General features: G+C 45.6%; 1 protein-coding gene across 2 annotated transcripts in view; it reads right to left on the bottom strand.

Annotated features, from left to right (window-relative positions):
• Window positions 1-19,373, bottom strand: part of MYH7B (myosin heavy chain 7B) — a 101,265-nt gene that overhangs the window by 8,880 nt on the left and 73,012 nt on the right. For both annotated transcript variants that reach the window (XM_075572478.1, XM_075572479.1), the window contains 15 exons: window positions 19,138-19,255; window positions 18,927-19,050; window positions 16,444-16,580; window positions 14,923-15,178; window positions 12,137-12,379; window positions 11,250-11,426; window positions 10,227-10,372; window positions 9,304-9,394; window positions 8,145-8,534; window positions 6,681-6,807; window positions 5,495-5,613; window positions 3,807-4,003; window positions 2,692-3,041; window positions 2,371-2,495; window positions 1,038-1,153 (listed from right to left, as the gene is read on the bottom strand). In XM_075572478.1, coding sequence (XP_075428593.1) covers window positions 1,038-1,153; window positions 2,371-2,495; window positions 2,692-3,041; window positions 3,807-4,003; window positions 5,495-5,613; window positions 6,681-6,807; window positions 8,145-8,534; window positions 9,304-9,394; window positions 10,227-10,372; window positions 11,250-11,426; window positions 12,137-12,379; window positions 14,923-15,178; window positions 16,444-16,580; window positions 18,927-19,050; window positions 19,138-19,255 — 2,716 coding nt within the window. The remainder of the gene's footprint in view (window positions 1-1,037; window positions 1,154-2,370; window positions 2,496-2,691; window positions 3,042-3,806; window positions 4,004-5,494; window positions 5,614-6,680; window positions 6,808-8,144; window positions 8,535-9,303; window positions 9,395-10,226; window positions 10,373-11,249; window positions 11,427-12,136; window positions 12,380-14,922; window positions 15,179-16,443; window positions 16,581-18,926; window positions 19,051-19,137; window positions 19,256-19,373) is intronic.

Here is a 19,373-nt window from a genome sequence, read left to right as displayed (position 1 = left end):
CTGTCTTGGCGCCCAAGACTGATACCATGACCTAGTTGTTGATTGTGAGCACGGCAGTGCAAGTCGGGTAACACTTCCCGGATTGGCTGGCCAGACCCCCCTCTGCTGCCGGGCTCTCCCCCAGTTGGCGGTCCTGTATGCCAGGTTTAAGGAGTAGCTATGGGGTGAGAAGTGGGTGGCCCTGGTTCGAATCTCGGGCTCGGATCTCCTTGTGACCTTGTGCTTATTTTATCTCCCTGTATTCTGGGTTTGTAACTTAGAAACAGTGCTGGTACTGCCAACATTGTATTACATTTCAAGGACAGGGTTACAATATATTTAAAGCTGGTATACCTATTTAAGAGGGGCAATCCCTTCTACAACCAACGTGTACTAATGGCAGTGCCATGGTTAAGGGGTCAGTCCCTCCTAGGGGCAAAGTGTACTAATGGCAGTGACAGGGTTAAGGGGTCAGTCCCTCCTAGGGGCACAGTGTACTAATGGCAGTGACATGGTTAAGGGGTCAGTCCCTCCTAGGGGCAAAGTGTACTAATGGCAATGACATGGTTAAGGGGTCAGTCCCTCCTAGGGGCAAAGTGTACTAATGGCAGTGACATGGTTAAGGGGTCAGTCCCTCCTATGGGCAAAGTGTACTAATGGCAGTGACATGGTTAAGGGGTCAGTCCCTCCTATGGGCAAAGTGTACTAATGGCAGTGACATGGTTAAGGGATCAGTCCCCCCTAGGGGCAAAGTGTACTAATGCCAGTGACATGTTTAAGAAAAAGAAAGCAGATAGATTTTTACTATTAATATGGTTACATTTCTTTAAGGAACCCAATTAGACTGTTGTATTACTTTCAAAGGGTGGCTTTCTGGCCGGCTACGTGGGAAACCAGTTACAAGAAAACCCCCATTATAAGGAATGGAGCAGACTGAGGCCTTTTTGTAATATGACGTAAGGAAATATTCGGGGGTTTTCCCCGGCCCTATGATGCCAGCAGGGCACCCGGCGATGCTCTGTAATGGTCTCCTGTGATACATTACGAGTCCTGCCCACCTTAGATTTTCATTCTCTTCATCTTTTTCTGCCAGTTTTCGATCCACGTCGGCTTTGATCTGAGAAAGTTCCAGCTGGATCCTCAAAGTTTTGCTCTCTTCATGCTCCAGCGCTCCCTAAATCCCAGAGAATAGACAGTGAGCTGTGCGCTGTCTCCCAGCGCCAGGCGGGGTCTCACAGAGGCAGGCGCTGTCTCCCAGAGGCAGGCGGGGTCTCAAAGAGGCAGGCGGGGTCTCCCAGAGGCAGGCAGGGTCTCCCAGCACCAGATGGGGTCTCCCAGCGCCAGGTAGGGTCTCCCAGCGCCAGGCGGGGTCTCACAGCAGAGCGCTGCTTATTAACTGGGGCCTTTTATCTGATACCTTATCCTGTATCTTAATCTAACTCAGACACATGCACTGATACACACAGTGCAGAGACACACATACACACACACACACACACACACACACACTGAGACACACAGAGCAGATACACACACACACTGAGACAATAGAGCACACACACACACACACTGAGACACACAGAGCAGATACACACAAACACACACATACACACAGAGCAGAGATACACACACACAGACACACTGATACATACAGAGCAGAGATACACACACACACACACACACACACACACTGATACACACAGAGCAGACACACACACACACACTGATACACTGATACACACAGAGCAGAAATACATACAGAGCAGAGATACACACACGCACACGCACACACACACACACACAGAGCAGAGCAGAGATACACACACACACTGATACACACACACACTGATACACAGAGCAGAGATACACACACACACACACTGAGACACACAGAGCAGACACACACACATACACTAATACACACAGACCAGACTAACACACATACACACATACACTGATACCCTGAGTGACTAACTCACATACATACATACATACATACACACAGAGCAGACAAACACACACTGACACACATACATACACTAATATACACAGGGTAGACTGACACACACACATCAGACTGACTCGGACACACACACACACACACACACACACCAGACTGACTCAGATACACACACACACACACAAACACACACACTGATACGCACAGAGGAGACTGTCTAAGATACACACAGATACACACAGAGCAGAGTGACTCAGCTACACACACATACACTGATACAAACACATTGATATACACATACATGGGAATTCTCCTGAGTCTACCCAAGATATCAGGAGTCTCCTGATCATTCAAGGTCACTTGGCCAGCCTGGACCATGAAGTCCCACCTGATGCCATGGCCCACAACAGTCTCTCTGAGATCACACTCACCTCCGCTTCCTCCAGAGCTGCCTGGATATCACTCTTCTCGCTCTCCAGAGCTTTCTTCACCTTTTCTAGCTCATGAATAATTTTTCCGCTAGCGCTGATCTGATCGGTGAGGTCTGAAATCTCCTCTGGGGAAAAGAAGACGCCATCAAAAAAATACGTCAAGGCACATTGGTGAGCAGTTAGGACACATATGGATTGTAAACCTATAAGTGTAATAATATGTTTCTTATGTATCTACCACAAAGTCCCTGATTCCTGCACCCAATGCTCTTTACCCCAGAACAAATCCTCCTCCTCTCCAACACATCTCTGTCCTGGTACCTTGTAGGTTCTTGTTCTCCCGTTTGAGGGTCTCCAGGTTGTCCAGAGACTCCTCGTACGCGTTCTTCAGCTTGAAGAGCTCGGTGCTCAGGCTGCGGGACTCCTTCTGCGAGGACTCCAGCTCGGCCTGCGTCTCCTCGTACTTCTGCTTCCACTCCGACAGAATCCGGTCAAAGTTCCGCTGCTTCTTGTCCAGGGCGGCAGCTGCGGAGTTGGATCTCTCCAGGTCAATGACCAGGTCCTCAATCTCTGTCTGTAGACGGTGCTTGGTCTTCTCCAGTGAGGAGCACTTGGCGTTTGCGACTTCCACGGCCTCTTCTGCGTCCTGCAGCCTCGCTGCCAGCTTCTTCCTAGAGCACAGAGGTGACCATCGGATAACACAATGCTGCCAGACATTGGCACGCACAGGACTCGCATATTAACACTGATATACACACAGTACATACATGCTGCATACACACATTAACACACTATATACACACATCTACTGTACCAATGTATGATCAGGTTTAATATTTTATTGTTATCGTCTTCTGACCCCATTGTCCTGCGCTGCGGCATGTTAGCGCGTCATACATAAATGGTTAAAATACACAAACAGTAACACACTGATACACATACAGTGCACACACAGTAACACACTGATACACATACAGTGCACACACACTAACACACTGATACACATACAGTGCACACACACTAACACATAAACACATGCATTAATACACACACCGTCACTTACACACATACAGTGATATACACATGTACATACACATCTTCCCTAATCCAATGGAATGGACTGATGGGAGTCCAATTTCCAAACCGTAGTAATTACAATAATTTGGAGTGCGTATCTATCGTTTTATCTGTGTGTTTATCTATCTACAGTATCTATCTATGTCTATCTGTGTATCTATGTCTATATCTCTGTGTCTGTGTGTCTGTCTCTCTCAATGTCTTTGTATAGCGCATACACAGAACGAACCCTGCTCTTAATTAACATGGACATACAGTAATTTGGAGCCTTAATTACTGTATCTCAGCATTGTGTGTCTGGCCTCCCTGGTGCTAAAGGAATTAGAACACGATGCGGCCAATGAATGTGCTAAACGTACTTGGCGTCTTCAAGTTCCTCGGTCCTCTGAATGGCATCCGTTTCGTATTTGGTCCTCCACTGGGCCACTTCAGCGTTGGCTTTTGAAAGAGACCTCTGCAGTTCGGCTTTGGCTTCCTGGTCCTCCTCATATTGCTCCCGCATGAGGTCACAGTCATGGCGGGATGATTGCAGCGCGTGCGCCAGAGCATTTTTCGACTGCAAGAGAGAGAGAGAGTAGTTGTCATGTACTATATCCGTGAAACCCTCCTTTTTTCCTCCATCCAAGCTCCATCTAGTTGACCTTCTCCAATCAGACTGAGAACTACTGAGGTTACTAGTTTAATGGCTTCATTCTAAGGTCACTACCTCTTCTTCACCTTCATGAACCTTTCTGCAGCTTCAGGGACTTTTAAACATTGTCCTCTCTTCCTTCTCACTCATTGCTCTCCATGTGTGACCTTATGTCATCATGGTTTCCCCACTGTTTCCGACGTTTGGGGAGGGGCAGGTCTCACTCAGCAAATATGGAGAAGTATTGAGACAGAGAATATGGAGGAAGGTTCAGAAAGGAGAGATTGCAGTAAAGATTCACCGACAGAGGAGATAGAAGACACCTCTTATCTGATTGCACTCGGGACTCTCCCCATGAAGAAGTACTTCCTCACATTGCCCCTGAACTGGCCACCCTCCAAACCAAAAGGTCACCCAAGGAGCATGTACAGAGAGATCAAAGGAGTGTCCCCAGTCAACACCTGTGGGACACCAAGAGGCAGTGGGAGGGATGAGGAGGAACAGACTGAAGATTGAGATTAAAAAGTGGTGAAGATTCAGAGAAGACAATAAACCTCCTATTATTTCTCTTTAGAAATACAAAAATGTCACGTATATAGGCATAATATACCAAAATTGGGGTCGGTTGGGGGGGTAAGATAAGGGGTTTCATTGGTCTTGTATGTTGGTCAATCTTTCCTACTGTTTCTTCTCAATCTCTATAGCCTGCTCCTTATTATTAGCCATTCCTCTGTTTCTTGGTGTCCCACAGGGCTTGACAATGGACACTTCTTTACTCTCTCTTTCTGTATGTGAGCTTATTTGGAGGGTCGCAGGCTCAGAGGAAATGTGAGGAAGTACTTCCGCATGGAAAGGGTGCTATGTTCGTGAAACAGCCGCCTCCCAACAGAGGTAGCGGAGACTAATACTATAAGGGAATAAACAAATCTTGAGATTGGCGCAAATATGAAAGCACCGCACACGTGAAGAAAAGACCTGTGAGGTTTTGGAAGCTCTGTACATGTGAAGAAAAGACCTGTGAGGTTTGGGAAGCTCTGTACATGTGAAGAAGAGACCTGTGAGGTTTGGGAAGCTCTGTACATGTGAAGAAGAGACCTGTGAGGTTTGGGAAGCTCTGTACATGTGAAGAAGAGACATGTGAGGTTTGGAAAGCTCTGTACACTATAATTTTGTATATGGAGAACTCTTTGTTTGGTCCCTACAAGGTACTATGGTATATAAAGAAGACTATATTCAGAATGGGCAAATGAACAGCTTTGGATCTACTCTATATTTACTTAGTTTTATTTGTGCTATTCCATAAGATCCCTTCTGGTCCCTACACTTCACTGGGCTGCGAGGTGTTCTCCGGATCCGGAAAGCATGTTATGTAATAATGCCACTTAGTAGATATGGGCCATCAGACCCGTTCTTCACCTTGGTCTCCTCCTCTAGCTGCCTCTTCAGTTCCTCGATGGTCTGGGTGAAGGAAGCTTTGCCCCGGCTCAGCTGGTTCACAAGAGATTCCTTTTCCTCCAGGAGACGGGATAATTCTCCTAACCAGTCGCAAAGACGAACGAGAAAGTATTTCAGCGGGGAGCATTAAATAAGTCCTGCTCAGGCTGTTGAACTTAGGCCCAGATTGGGTAAACCATGGTGTCTTATGTCTTAGCATCGCTTAGTAAATATGGCATTATAACAGGCTCAGTCCCTCCCCGTTTCATATGTTCAGTTTACTTTTCAGAACCTCCCTCTTTCTATCTCACAATATTAACCCTTCTGGGAAATTAGAATGGCCGCCATCCAAGCCTCAGTCCCACCGGCCAATAGGAAGCATCAATGTTCTCAGAGCATGACATGGCAGCTTCCCATTGGATGACCCCGGTGACCATCGTGAATTTAACCGAGTGGCGGATCCCCGGAGCTCGGCATCGTGAGGTTCATCTCAGGGGTATACCCCGTTTGTGATCATAAAAATAAAACAAATAGTACCGTAGTAAGCAGCTGGTTTGGATGTTTTTCTTTACAATCTCTTGTTAAGAGTCTGTGATCTCTTGTATATTCAGGCACAACGACAATCCACACTTTTCTGCTTTTGTTGTTTTGTCTATACTAATTCTGCTAGCCAAAGAATTAAAGGGGAAGATCAACAGCGAGCACAGTGGTTTTCAACTGGTGCCCTTAACAACCCTCAACAGGCCAGGTGTTAAAGATAACCCTGCACAGGTGGCTGCATCAGTCCCTGCTTCTGCACAGGTGGCTCAATTAGAGGCTCAGTCTGATTGACCACCTGTGCTGAAGCGGGGGTATCCTGAAAACCTGACCTGTTTGGGGTTCTTAAGGACTGGAGTTGGGGACCCATCATCTAGCAGATAACGTTAGAATTTAACAACAAAATAGGAAAATAGACACATTGGCCCAGATCCCCTAAGTGTCGTTAAATCCGGGCTCATAACGGGGCGTTACATAAATCAGGAGCGGGCGTGACGTTCCCAGAGATTAACGTGTATCCTCAAAGCCAATTATATGCAAAAACAGGGTCCGTTCCTCCATCCCGTTGCAGGTCGCTCTGGCAGCGCAGAGGTTAAATGCCCCCCCCCCCCCCCCTCACGCCTCTCCTTACCATTCTCCGTCTGCAGCCGGGCTCTGTTGAGGGAGAGGTCGGCCAGCTGCCGCTGCATCTCGTCCACTTTGCATTTCGCTTCGCTCAGCTGATCCTCGTACGTGCGGCACAGTTTCTCCGCGTTCCCCTGCAACGCAACAAAATCATTCCTGGGCGGTTTCTTACACCGCTGTACTCGTGAACATACCGATCCAGACCGGTCTACTCCCGGGCGCTTCTCTAAATCTCTTGGAGTTGGTTTCACTGCTTCCTACCGCTAGACTTAGGAAAAAAGAGGGATCCAGCACTCCACGGATTTCTAAATAAGTACATTTATTGTGCCACACAACGTTTCGACCAATAGGTCTTTTTCAAGTGCCAATGCCTAGTCACTTGAAAAAGACCTATTGGTCGAAACGTTGTGTGGCACAATAAATTTACTTATTTAGAAATCCGTGGAGCGCTGGATCCCTCATTTTTCCTAAGTGTACTTTGGATTTTGCCTGGCAGGTACTTCCTTGAACCAGCAGCACCGGTAAACTGTATATTTATCTTATTTTGTGGAGGGCAGCCTAAACCCCATTACATTGTCCTATCGCTAGACTATCCCTACTTTCCAGTAAGTCTGATCTCACTGATTGGAGGCCGACACCTGCAGCCAACGCCTCCTATATGGACGGGGACGGAGATTGCACGGTGTTCATGGTTCTTGAGGTCGCCCTACTGCAGTGGCCAGCACTGTATGCACAAAACGTGTCTCCCTCCCCCCCAAATAATATGTAATCAAAATGTTACACAGCTGCAGCCAGCCTCTTTGTTCCCCAAATAACATCCCATTGTAGCTAAGAATACCACAGGGTTTCCATAGGACTGGCAGTGTTAGGGCAGATTATTACCACAAACCTCACTGGAGCAGGGGTGGGCAGCTCCAGTCCTCAAGGGCCACCAGCAGGCCAGGTTTTCAGGATATCCCTGCTTCAACACAGGTGGCTCAGTCAAAGACTGAGCCGATTGAGCCACCTGTGCTGAAGCAGGGATATCCCAAAAACCGGGCCTCTTGGTGGCCCTTGAGGACTGGAGTTGCCCACCCCTGCTCTAGAGGGAACAAGAAAGCCTGCTGCATGTGTATGAAGAAAGTCCTGGTCTGTAAGATGCAAATCAGGACCTTTAAACTCTAGTACAGAGATGGTCGACCTGTGAGCCGATTCCTGTAACTGAGGCTAATCTTCTTCTTCAGACAGAGAGAGGTTAAGTGAGGTGGAGTGGGGGGGAGGGGGCGAGTACTGGTGAGTGAGGGTGAGAGGATGCTAAACCACTTCAGCGAGGAAACTAGGGTCAGAGTGCATCGTCCTATTACATGGGTAAAAAATGGAAGGTTAATAGTCAATGGGTTGTAAGGTCTCTTATGGCAAAAGACTGCTTGGTAAATATGGACCAGTAGCTTCTACCGCCCTTAAGTCAATGGAAGATGAAAAGGTCCCTCACCTTATTCTTGATGAGTTGCTCAATGCTGGAGGAGAAGTCATCGAGCTCCATCTTCATCTCGCTCTTCTCTTTCTCCAACTTCTGCTTGACCCTCTGCAGGTTATCGATCTGCTCCCCCAGCTCGGCCACCATGTCTGCATGCTTCTTGCGCAGGCCGGCCGCCGTGACTTCGTGGTGCAGCGTGGCCTCCTCCAGGTCCCTGCGCAGCTTCAGGAACTCCGCCTCGCGCTTCTTGTTCATCTCGATCTGCAAGGAGGTCGCCCCCCCGGCCTCCTCCAGCCTCTCGCTCAGCTCCTCCAGCTCCCTGGACACTTCGGAGCGCTGCTTCTCCACCTTGGCTCTGGCGGTGCGCTCAGCCTCCAACTCCTCCTCTAGCTCCTCTATACGCGCCTGTGGGGGAGAAGAAGCCACCGGTGGAAAGCTCATCCACGGAAGTTTGCAACACCTGATACATGTCTCCCGAGTCCACGTACGGTCCATCATATGGGTGGTTTGACGTCAATATTCAATCAAGATACATCCATTACATAGTTATAGGAAGTCCAGTCAAAGTTCTGCCACCATATAGATAATTGAGGTAAATCAAGGTGACGCCATCATATAGATCAGTGGTTCCCAACTGCCCTCCTCAAAGACCCCTAATACAGCAGGTGTAAGGATATTACTGCTGGAGCGCAGGTAGCTCAGGCAGCATAGATATAGATAATTGGAGTCAATGAAGGTACCTCCATCATATAGTCTCAGGAAGTCCATAAGTCAGTTAAGCGACCTCTACCATATATAATTGAGGTAAATACGTCAATGAAGGTACAGTACTTTGATTGATTGAATTATGGACTAACTAGAAATATAGGATGAGACTCTCATCCAATTAGATTTCAGCAATGGTTGCACTTGATGGACATATGTGTTTTTTTCAATATATTCTACTACATCTTTATCTATGTAACCTCCATCATTTACAAATCCAGCATGGATTATCCCGAAGAGGGTCGTATGCTAGAACTCCAATATAGTCTAAGTCTCCTATTCAATATGCTGAATAACCATCTGGCCTCAGAATCAAGATGCACTGATCCAAAGTAAATTGGAAAAGTCCTATTTAAATATATTGTACAGCTAATGTAAAAACAAACCTGATCTAACTCGTCAACGTTACCTGCAGCTCCTTGATTTTCTTCTGCAGCTGAGCACACATCATCTGTTCATCTTCGATCCTTGAGTTGAGTTGGCTTATCTCAAAGTCTTTCCTATGAAGGAGGCATGCGAAACGCGTCAGCAGTTACCTGATTGGTGCATTTGCATCTTACCATTTGCTAGCTCTAGGCCAGGCGCGTATGCATAAGGACATTCAGAGCACAGCAAGACAGAATTGTAACTTCTGTTTGCTTTCTGAATGTAATAAGCTCATAATGAATACACGGATGGAGTTAATATGGTCCAATAAGCGATCTTATAGATATCAATCACCCATCGGGTATTTACACTAGAGACCTATCTCATTCCTGTCCCTGCATTGGACTTTTATAACTGGTTTGCATTTGTGGTCCGCAGGTACTTATTCATGTTGCATAATCTTTTTTTCATGTAGTTATTGCGGATAAGCATTTTAGTAGGTAGGGCACTGGCCTCTGAAGTGGGAGACCCCAGGAAGCATTAACATCTTGCGCTTCAGTTACCCGAAATGAGATTGCTAGCCTTGCGGGAGAAAAGATGGTCCCACTTTTTATAGCTGTGTACATCTGAAATACTATATAACAAATATATTCAATCACAGAGATGGATCAGAAACAACCCAGGGATGGCTTCCTTGCCCACAGAGCTCACACTCTAAACTCTGTACTTGATTTATGCAGAGAGGTAGCTGACCAGTGGTACAGTATATATCAGCAGTGGAGAACAAGAGCTGTATTTTGGGGATTGGAATGTAAGGGTTACATGTTTAGATTGGGGACTGTTATAAGAGAGGCTTTTTGGGTCATATGTATTTATTAAGTGGTGCTAAACTTGGTGCTATATGGCTTAGAACAGCTTAGTGAATAAAGCCCTTTATCTCTCAGTTGTGGTTATTATCCCGCTCACTTTTTCAGCTTCTCTTCCAGTTGCTGCTTATCGTTCTCTAGATCCATGACGGACTCCTGGGTGAGTTTGAGATCCCCTTCTAGCTTACGCTTTGAGCGCTCTAGATCCATCCGCAGCTTCTTCTCTTGTTCCAGGGACCCTTCCAGCTGCACAGGGAAAGAGAAGCGCGTTGGGGATGTAGTAATGCAAAGACTTCTCTGCAACTAGCTGAACTTAAATACCGTTTTCAGGGGTCACCGTATGCTGCAAGCAGGGGTACTAGCACTATTACTTTATTTCCATACCCAGAGTACCACTGCTTTTTATTATCACACACAGAGTAGAACTCATTTTTCTTTATTTGCAAATTTACAATTCCTTTTTTTTTATTAAAGGGAGGGAGAGAGGGGGCTCTGCCCGTGCAAACTCCTGTAGAACACACAGGGACATCAGACAGAATGAGCAGCCGGAGGATATCGCCCCCTCCCAGGTCTCAGCTCAGTGTTTACAAACTGACTTTAAAAACTGTGTTCAACAAGAGCTTGCCCTCCCTGCCCTTTATCTCTATTGGGTCTCCGATAAGGACAGGACGGGCTAAAGGGAAAACACTTGGTTGACAAACACTTGGTTCACTGACCCACTAAGAAATGCAATTTGTCGTTAATTTTCCCAGAAAGTGAAAGCAGACAAATCCTTGCTTTTAACACCGTTAGATTAGTTCAGTGAAACCAACTGGCAGGCCTTTACAAAAGGTTATTTTCTGGCTATGTTGGATTGCACCTTTGTCCCATTGACCTTTTCCCAGCCCATGATTTAGGATTGGAGGAGAAGGCACATGTGTTCCGCTCCCGTCAGGTCGCAAAGACCCGCGGATGAGATCTCCCCCTGACACAAGTACAACAGTGACGATGACCAATGGACATGACAGGGGCCACCAGTGTGCCAGTTATTGTGACATCCATTGGACATCACTGGGGCACCATGAAGGTTAATGGGTAGGGGGTTCGATCCCTTCCTGCTACATTAGAGTTGATGCCAACTCACATCATCCACTTGCTGCTCCAGCTTGGCTTTGGCCTTGGTGAGAGTGTTGACCTTGTCTTCTTCTGCCTGCAGGTCATCCAGAGCTTGCTGGTGAGCTTCCTGCAGGGCTTTCTTCTCCTTGGTGAGCCTGGCGATGATCTCATCAAGAGCAGCCATCTCTTCTACAAGGTTCTTCACCTGGGTTATAGAGAGGCGTTACATTCTGCCTGTATATATATATATATATATATAGATTATAGATTGATCAGCACCCTTCGATTAAAGCTTATGCATATATTAATGCTGATCAGCATGTTGGTCCCACCAGAGCCCTTCTTTGATTTGGAATGAGTGTCTTATGCCAATGGAGAGTTTATGTGTGAGTTTATTCTGACGGTTTTACAGATTGTCTCCCGTGAACGCTTTTTTTATATTGAAGTGAATGCATGTCCTGGCGGCCACTCTTGTTCTTAAATAAATTTATATTATATACATACAGTATTATGCTATGGAGCTTGCACTTCTTCCTACTCCATACAGTGACTGATATACATTTTTCTATACATTTTTCTCTGGACTAATTTTCATCCATTTTTCAACAATTGGACTGGTTTGTTCTTCCTTTTTCTTTTTTCACTGAACACTAATTTTTTCAAATTGTATATTATTAGTAGAATTATCATTGCACCGGTATCACAATTTGTTTTATTCTATAGACACATTAGAACTTACACATGAAATTGATAGCGCTACTCTTTGTTTTGTATGTTTGTGATATATACACACACACCCCCCATAAAGGGTTAGAAGTCGCCCATCGTGTTCTCTACCCGTGTTGAACCTGTTGGTGACCTCCATGTATCACATCTCCTTTGACAGAACATAACTGGGTCTGAGCTTGGACTTGCCTTGTTTTCTGTCGCGTGCTTCTCCTTCTCCACTTTGGCCAGCGTGATCTCTAGGTCGTCGATGTCCTTCTTCAGCTCGGCGCACTCGTCCTCCAGCTTGCGCTTCTTGGATGTGAGGTCCGAGTTCATCTCCTCCTCGTCCTCCAGCCTCTCCGTCAGCTCCTTCACCTTGGCCTCCAGTTGGATCTTGGTTTTAATCAGCAGGTCGCAGCGCTCCTCGGCGTCCGCGAGATTGTCTTGTTCCTGCAATAAGCAAAATACATATATACATTCCCGATAACACAAAACGGACTTCTGTAACCCAGGCGGTGCTGAAAAGCTGTGTAATGCGGCAGGCATACGCTTATAGGAGACTATGTTAATGTGGATAAGAAGCAAAGAGTGACACACTGTGTGCATTTTTCCATATTATTACCCAGAATCCCTGGCTGGAGGGGAAGCACGGTATGCTACGAGATAATGGGGAAGGGCAGGGTTGCAGACCGGTCTGAGTGCTCACCACGTGATATTTTTATTTGCTATACACCCTGAGGATTGTTGTTCTCCTGGATTTCTGGAGCTTTATTTGAGACTTTTTACTAAAACTACTATGTTAAGAAGAATGTTAACTATCTATCTGTGCATAAAACCAATTGTTGGCACTGATACAATTAAGCCCTTATTTATTAAATGGTGCTATGCCATAGCAAACCTTTCATGCCAGAAGACCACTTATGACCCATTGAAGTAAATAGGCAGTATAGATGGCAGGTGTCTAATATATTAACAAGCATTAAATATGTCTCTAAATGTGTATTTCTTGTTCGAACGTAAATTGAGTTATTAAGAGAATGGAAGAGGTGATCTTACCTGTTAAAGGTAAGCAAAAAAACAAGATTCAACTCCTATGAACGCAGGCAGTTTCAATAACAAAACAGGGAAGCTCTTCCAATTTATACCTCTATAGACCTTCATGTCTATTTACCAATATTTCCTCTCTGCACGGTCTTCATCAAGATAACTCCTGATTACAAACATTGATAGGAATTACCCTACTGAAGCTGGAGATCCTATCAATGATGGTTAACCAGCTTGTGTCTCTACTATTATTCACCACGGGCCCCTGGGTGGGTGTCCTTTAACCATAGTTACATAGTTAAATAGTAGATGAGGTTGAAAAAAGACGTACGTCCATCAAGTTCAACCTATGCTAAATTTAGACGACAGATACTTTATTCTTCTGTATATCTATACTTACTCATTGATCCAGAGGAAGGCAAACAAAAAACCCTAGTGTAATATCATCCAATGATGTCTCATAAAGGGAAAAATAAATTTCTTCCTGACTCCAAGAATTGGCAATCGGATTAATCCCTGGATCAACATCCTTCCCATGTATACTTATTTGGTATATCCCTGTATACCATTCCCATCTAAAAAGATGTCCGTATCTGCCATCACAGTCTCCATGGGTAATGAATTCCACATTGCCCTTACTGTAAAGATACCTTTCCTTTGTTGCTGGTGAAATTTCCTTTCCTCCAACCTTAAGGGATGGCCCCCAGTCCTTTGTACTGCCCGTGGGATGAACAGTTCTTTTGAAAGTTCCCTGTACTGTCTCTGAATATATTTGTATATACAGGCATACCCCGCATTAACGTACGCAATGGGACCGGAGCATGTATGTAAAGCGAAAATTTACTTAAAGTGAAGCACTCCCTTTTCCCCACTTATCGATGCATGTACTGTACTGCAATCGTCACATACGTGCATAACTGATGTAAATAACGCATGTGTAACAGGCTCTATAGTCTCCCTGCTTGCGCACAGCTTCGGTACAGGTAGGGAGCCGGTATTGCTGTTCAGGACGTGCTGACAGGCGCATGCATTAGCTGCCGTTTGCCTATTGAGCGATATGTACTTACTCGCGAGTGTACTTAAAGTGAGTGTCCTTAAACCGGGGTATGCCTGTAGTTATCATATCCCCTCTTAGACGCCTCTTTACTAATGTAAATAAATCTAATTTAGCTGCCTTTCCTCATAAGTTAGATTGTCCATCCCCTTTATTAATTTGGTGGCTCTTTTAAATATAGGCACCACATCTGCTTTACGCCAATCTCGTGGTACTGAGCCTGTGGAAATGGAGTCCTTGAATATTAAATATAAGGGTTTTGCTATTACTGAGCTTAACTCCTTGAGAACTCTTGGATGTATGCCATCGGGGCCAGGTGCCTTATTTACTTTAATTTTTTCAAGCCGCTTATGAACTTCTTCCTCAGTTAACCAATTGTTCATTAATATGGAGGTTGTGGCTTCCTCCTGCGGCACTACTATTGAACTTGATTCTTCCCTGGTAAACACAGAGGCAAATAATGTGTTTAATACCTCAGCTTTTTCCTTATCTCCAATAATCTGCCTACCCATCTCACACTGAAAGGGTCCTATATTTTCTTTTCTCATTTTTTTGTTATTAAGGTACTTATAGAACTTTTTAGGGTTGACCTTACTTTCTATTGCAATCCTTTTTTCATTATCCATTTTTGCTAATTTGATTGCCCTTTTGCAATTTGTGTTACATTCCTTATAATTCTGACTTAATGAATCTAAACGCCTTCCTCTTCTTGTCCATTTCCTCCCCTACCTGTTTATTTAGCCACATTGGTTTTGACTTATTTCTTTTATACTTATTACCCAAGGGTATACACTGATAAGTGTGCTTTTCTAACACTGTTTTAAAGACTGCCCATTTATCTTCTACATTTCCCCTGCATTGAACCCTAATGTAACAATATCTCACAATGACGTACAGTTTGCAGCTGCAGACCAAGGTCGTTCTTCTCCTGGTTCAATGTAATCTGCTTCTCTTCCAGTTCTTTCCTCTTCACTTCAGACTTCTCCAGGGCCTCCTTTAGCTTCACAAATTCTTCCTTCATGTTTGCCATCTCCTTCTCGGTCTGTGCCGACTTCAGCAGCGGTTTGATCTTAAAGAAGAGCTTCATCCAGGACCAGTTCTTGACGGCATTGAAAGCTCGGATATTCCACTGGATGACCATTAGGGAATCCCTGTGTTGACATGTAATAATTTGGTTCAGATTTACTGACGGTGGCGCGTCACAATGGTTATATACACTAGGAAAAGCTCTAATTAAAGCTGCAGTTCAGGCAATATCCTGCATGTGTGTTTTTTTTAATAAATCAGTTCTGTAGTAAGAAAAAATACTTTTAGCATTTTCTGTTTTAAAAAAAAAAATTACTTTGAAAGACCAATTTTCTTGTATTCTATTTTAACAAGCATGCTTGTTCCTATAGCAACGATTTACATTCCCCATATTTAAAGATGTCGCCAAACTTTGCTGATCAATAGACGGAGAACGAATTGGCCGGCAGCTGTGCAGTTCTTTAGGTAAGTAGAGATTGCCCACATGAAACTATTGAAGTAAAAAAAAAAAAAACTATATATAAAAAAAAAAAACGGGAGCCTGAACTGCAGCTTTAAAGTGCTCAAAGTCACTGCAGTATGACGCCACCACCCTTTGCTATCATGAGTCGAGTCGTGTCACTCACTGCTGTACACACCACGTACACTCACTCACTGCTGTCAACAACACGTACCCTCACTCACTGGTGTACACACCACGTACACTCATTCACTGCTGTCCACAACACGTACCCTCACTCACTGCTGTACACACCACGTACACTCACTCACTGCTGTCCACAACACGTACCATCACTCACTGCTGTACACACGACGTGCCCTCACTCAGTGCTGTACACACCACGTAACCTCACTCAGTGCTGTACACACCACGTACCCTCACTCACTGCTGTACACACCACGTACCCTCACGCAGTGCTGCACATGTACCCTCACTCACTGCTGTACACAACACGTACCTTCACTCAGTGCTGTACACACCAACGTACTCTCACTCAGTGCTGTACACACCACGTACCCTCACTCACTGCTGTACACACCACGTACCCTTACTTAGTGCTGTACACACCACGTACTCTCACTCAGTGCTGTACACACCACGTACCCTCACTCACTGCTGTACACACCACGTACCCTTACTTAGTGCTGTACACACCACGTACCCTCACTCAGTGCTGTACACACCACGTACCCTCACTCGGTGCTGTACACACCACATACCCTCACTCGGTGCTGTACACAACACGTACCCTCACTCAGTGCTGTACACACCACGTACCCTCACTTAGTGCTGTACACACCACGTACCCTCACTCAGTGCTGTACACACCACGTACCCTCACTCAGTGCTGTACACACCACGTACCCTCACTCGGTGCTGTACACATACCTTCTCTCGATTATTTTATGGTATTCTATTCTCATGATTCTTCCTCGGCTCCTGGCCTGCAGTAGAGTGATGATCTTGGCCAGACGCTCATCTCGCATCTCCTCAAGCTGTCCGAGCGACCCGGCCTTGAAGAAGACCTGAGGCAGAGAAAGGGTCCTGTTAACATGAGCGTGTGGAGCTCTACGCTCTGCAATGCACATGAACCCCCCATTACCAGCCCCTTCAGGGAGTGATGAGGGTCAAAGAAACAAAGTCTTATTGTATGCTAATTACTGACTAAAGTTTCTCTTTCATTGTCCTAGTCACGGAACGACGACCGCTTCCCCGGGCGCCAGGAGCAGAGTCTCCACTTGATCCCCGGATTGTAGAAAGGAAGAGGACTATTCCGGGGGCCCTAACTGTTCACATGCGGCCGATAGCGGAAGTTGAACCCGATTTCCTGTGGGGTATAACTTCCAGGTTCGGAGAGCTTGGGCCCCCCTCCGCCACTGGGCACCCCCCAATTTATGGCCCTGGCCTAGATTGACTAAACTTGGGCATCGATATTGCTGTGCGTTATTTTTACCACCGCATTTACAAAGATTTAACTCTTAAACAACACGGCGACAACTCCCTTTATCCCGGCGATAAGTGCGAGCGTCACATTTAATGGTATGAGCATGAAAATGTACAGGTATGCGAGTGACGCGTTAACGGCTAATGACCTATTCACGTGCTGCGCACTGAACTTCGTTACCTGGATATATCAGCCTCCGTCACAACATATAGCCAATTTATATCACCAACCCCAGCCTGCGATCTTGTCTTTGGATATAATGGCCACTATAGACATAGAACAGAAATGCCCAATGCCACATCCGACGTGACAAGAATACATCGTGCAATACTTCACTATTCCCGTGAGTAAGGGTCATCTAGTTAAACCCTTTGTCCGAAGCGTTACAAGCCTGAGAGCCAAAGGGTTTAACTAAATGACCCTTACTCACGAGAATACTGAAGTATTGCACGATGTATTCTTGTCACGTCGGATGTGGCATTGAGCATGTCTGTCTTTTGTTGTATACATTTGGCCACGCTGAGTAGCAGTATATATATATAAATATATATAAATATATACACATATACATATGATGTGGTGGGTTTTGAGGTTCTGAGCTTGCTGGGGCTTATAAACACTATACTGTAGACACAGGCAAGATAAGACGAGCCAACCTAGAATGGGTAATAGAAATACTTAACGTTGAACTTGGGCTACTAAATGTTTAACATGTGCACATATAGATGCTACTTGTGGTTTAATTGTAGGGTATTTATGTTGCATGTAGTAACAAAGGAGGAGTGGGAGTAGGGGGAATAACATCTTTCATTGGACTAACAAGTCGTTGAAATGTGACAAGCTTTCCAACGTCTCAGGTTCCTTCACGGGGTGACCCCGACCCCGAGAGGTTATAAGGCTTGTAACATATCAACTCCATGTTGGTCCAATAAAAGGTATCGTACCCCCCCTCCCCCTCCCCCTGTTATTATATGGAAGGAAGGCCCAGCCCGGCCCCCCGCCCTGCTTTGCGTACTGTGTTGTATGTTAAGACCCTTTGGAGTCCTTTGCGATTTATTGGTCGCCAACGGCATCGAAGACGGCAGATCCTTTTCTGCCGTTTGGTTTAATTAAAAGGCCGGCGTTATCCAACGCTGAGTCACCGCTCTCCTGGGTTAGGCAAATGAAACTAATGAGCACCCCACTTCTGAATACGCCATTCCTACTAAATACTGCAGAATTTCCCCCCAAATATGGCTGCGCTTTCAACATTTCCTAACGCGCGTTCTTAACGCAGCAATATCGCGCTTCGGCCTGCCTGGGTATTGTATACATGACTTGGTTGTTAAATGGTTTACATGAGGGTATTTTTTTTCAATATAATGTATATATAATTCCGTCTGACCACGGACGAGGTGGCCGCGGGCGAGCCGCGGTCATGCTGCGCCTCACGGCGCCCCCGCCGAAGGTAAATGACGCTACATCTGTATATATATTTCTATACATGAACAGACGAACCAGCACACGCCAAGTAAAACCTAATTAGTGGTCATTCCTTTGGAAGAACCGGCAAATAAATCACCATTAGTTACGTTTCACTTGGCGTGTGCTGGTTGATCTGATGCAGCTTAAACTATGGTCAAGGTGGGCGATGCCCTGCAGACAGTCTCTGTTCATATACAGTTAGTTACATGTGTACAGGTTGTATACATATTGAACAAAGCTAGGTATGTTTGGTGGTCTCCCACGTTATTACTAATGCCGAAGTGGTCTGTGATGAGTGGATAACCGTGGAAGGTTTGTGTATCTTGTGTACTATTCACAAACTATCATTCTCGTAACCAGTTGGAGAATGGATTCTGCTTTGGTTCGCCGGATTGACTCCCCCCTGAATAATTAACCCCTGGGCTGCCAGAGGAGCCAGTACCACGTCGCAAAGCAATGGTACCTTGGTGTGTCCAAACTTGTACTGCGTGTGGTCAATGTCCAAGGAGCCCAGTAATTTCTCGGTGGCTTTTCTGCTGTCCACAAATTTATCATCCGGGATGGCATTCGGGTTCAGGATCCGGTACCTGCCAGGGAGCCCGCCAGAGGTTAACATCTGGCATTAAACGCACCATGTATTGCAGGCTCCATCGTCCAAAGAGAACATCACCTACCGTTGCTTGAAATCGGCGTACAGAAGGCGGTTAGGGTATCCTTTGCGGCAAATTCTAATACCTTCCAGGACACCGTTGCATCTCAGCTGTTGGAGGACCATGAATGGATCCATAACACCTAATGCAGGATAACTGTATACATCAGACTGCAAGGGTCTCCACCTTCCAAAACAGGGGCTCCACAGCCAAAGATCAAACGCATGTCCTCATATTCTCCCAACTTGACTATTGTAACC

The sequence above is a fragment of the Ascaphus truei genome, chromosome 15 (assembly GCF_040206685.1).
Source record: "Ascaphus truei isolate aAscTru1 chromosome 15, aAscTru1.hap1, whole genome shotgun sequence".
NCBI lineage: Eukaryota > Metazoa > Chordata > Amphibia > Anura > Ascaphidae > Ascaphus > Ascaphus truei.
Note: the sequence above shows the minus strand (reverse complement) of the source record. Positions and strands in the feature narration are given on the sequence as shown.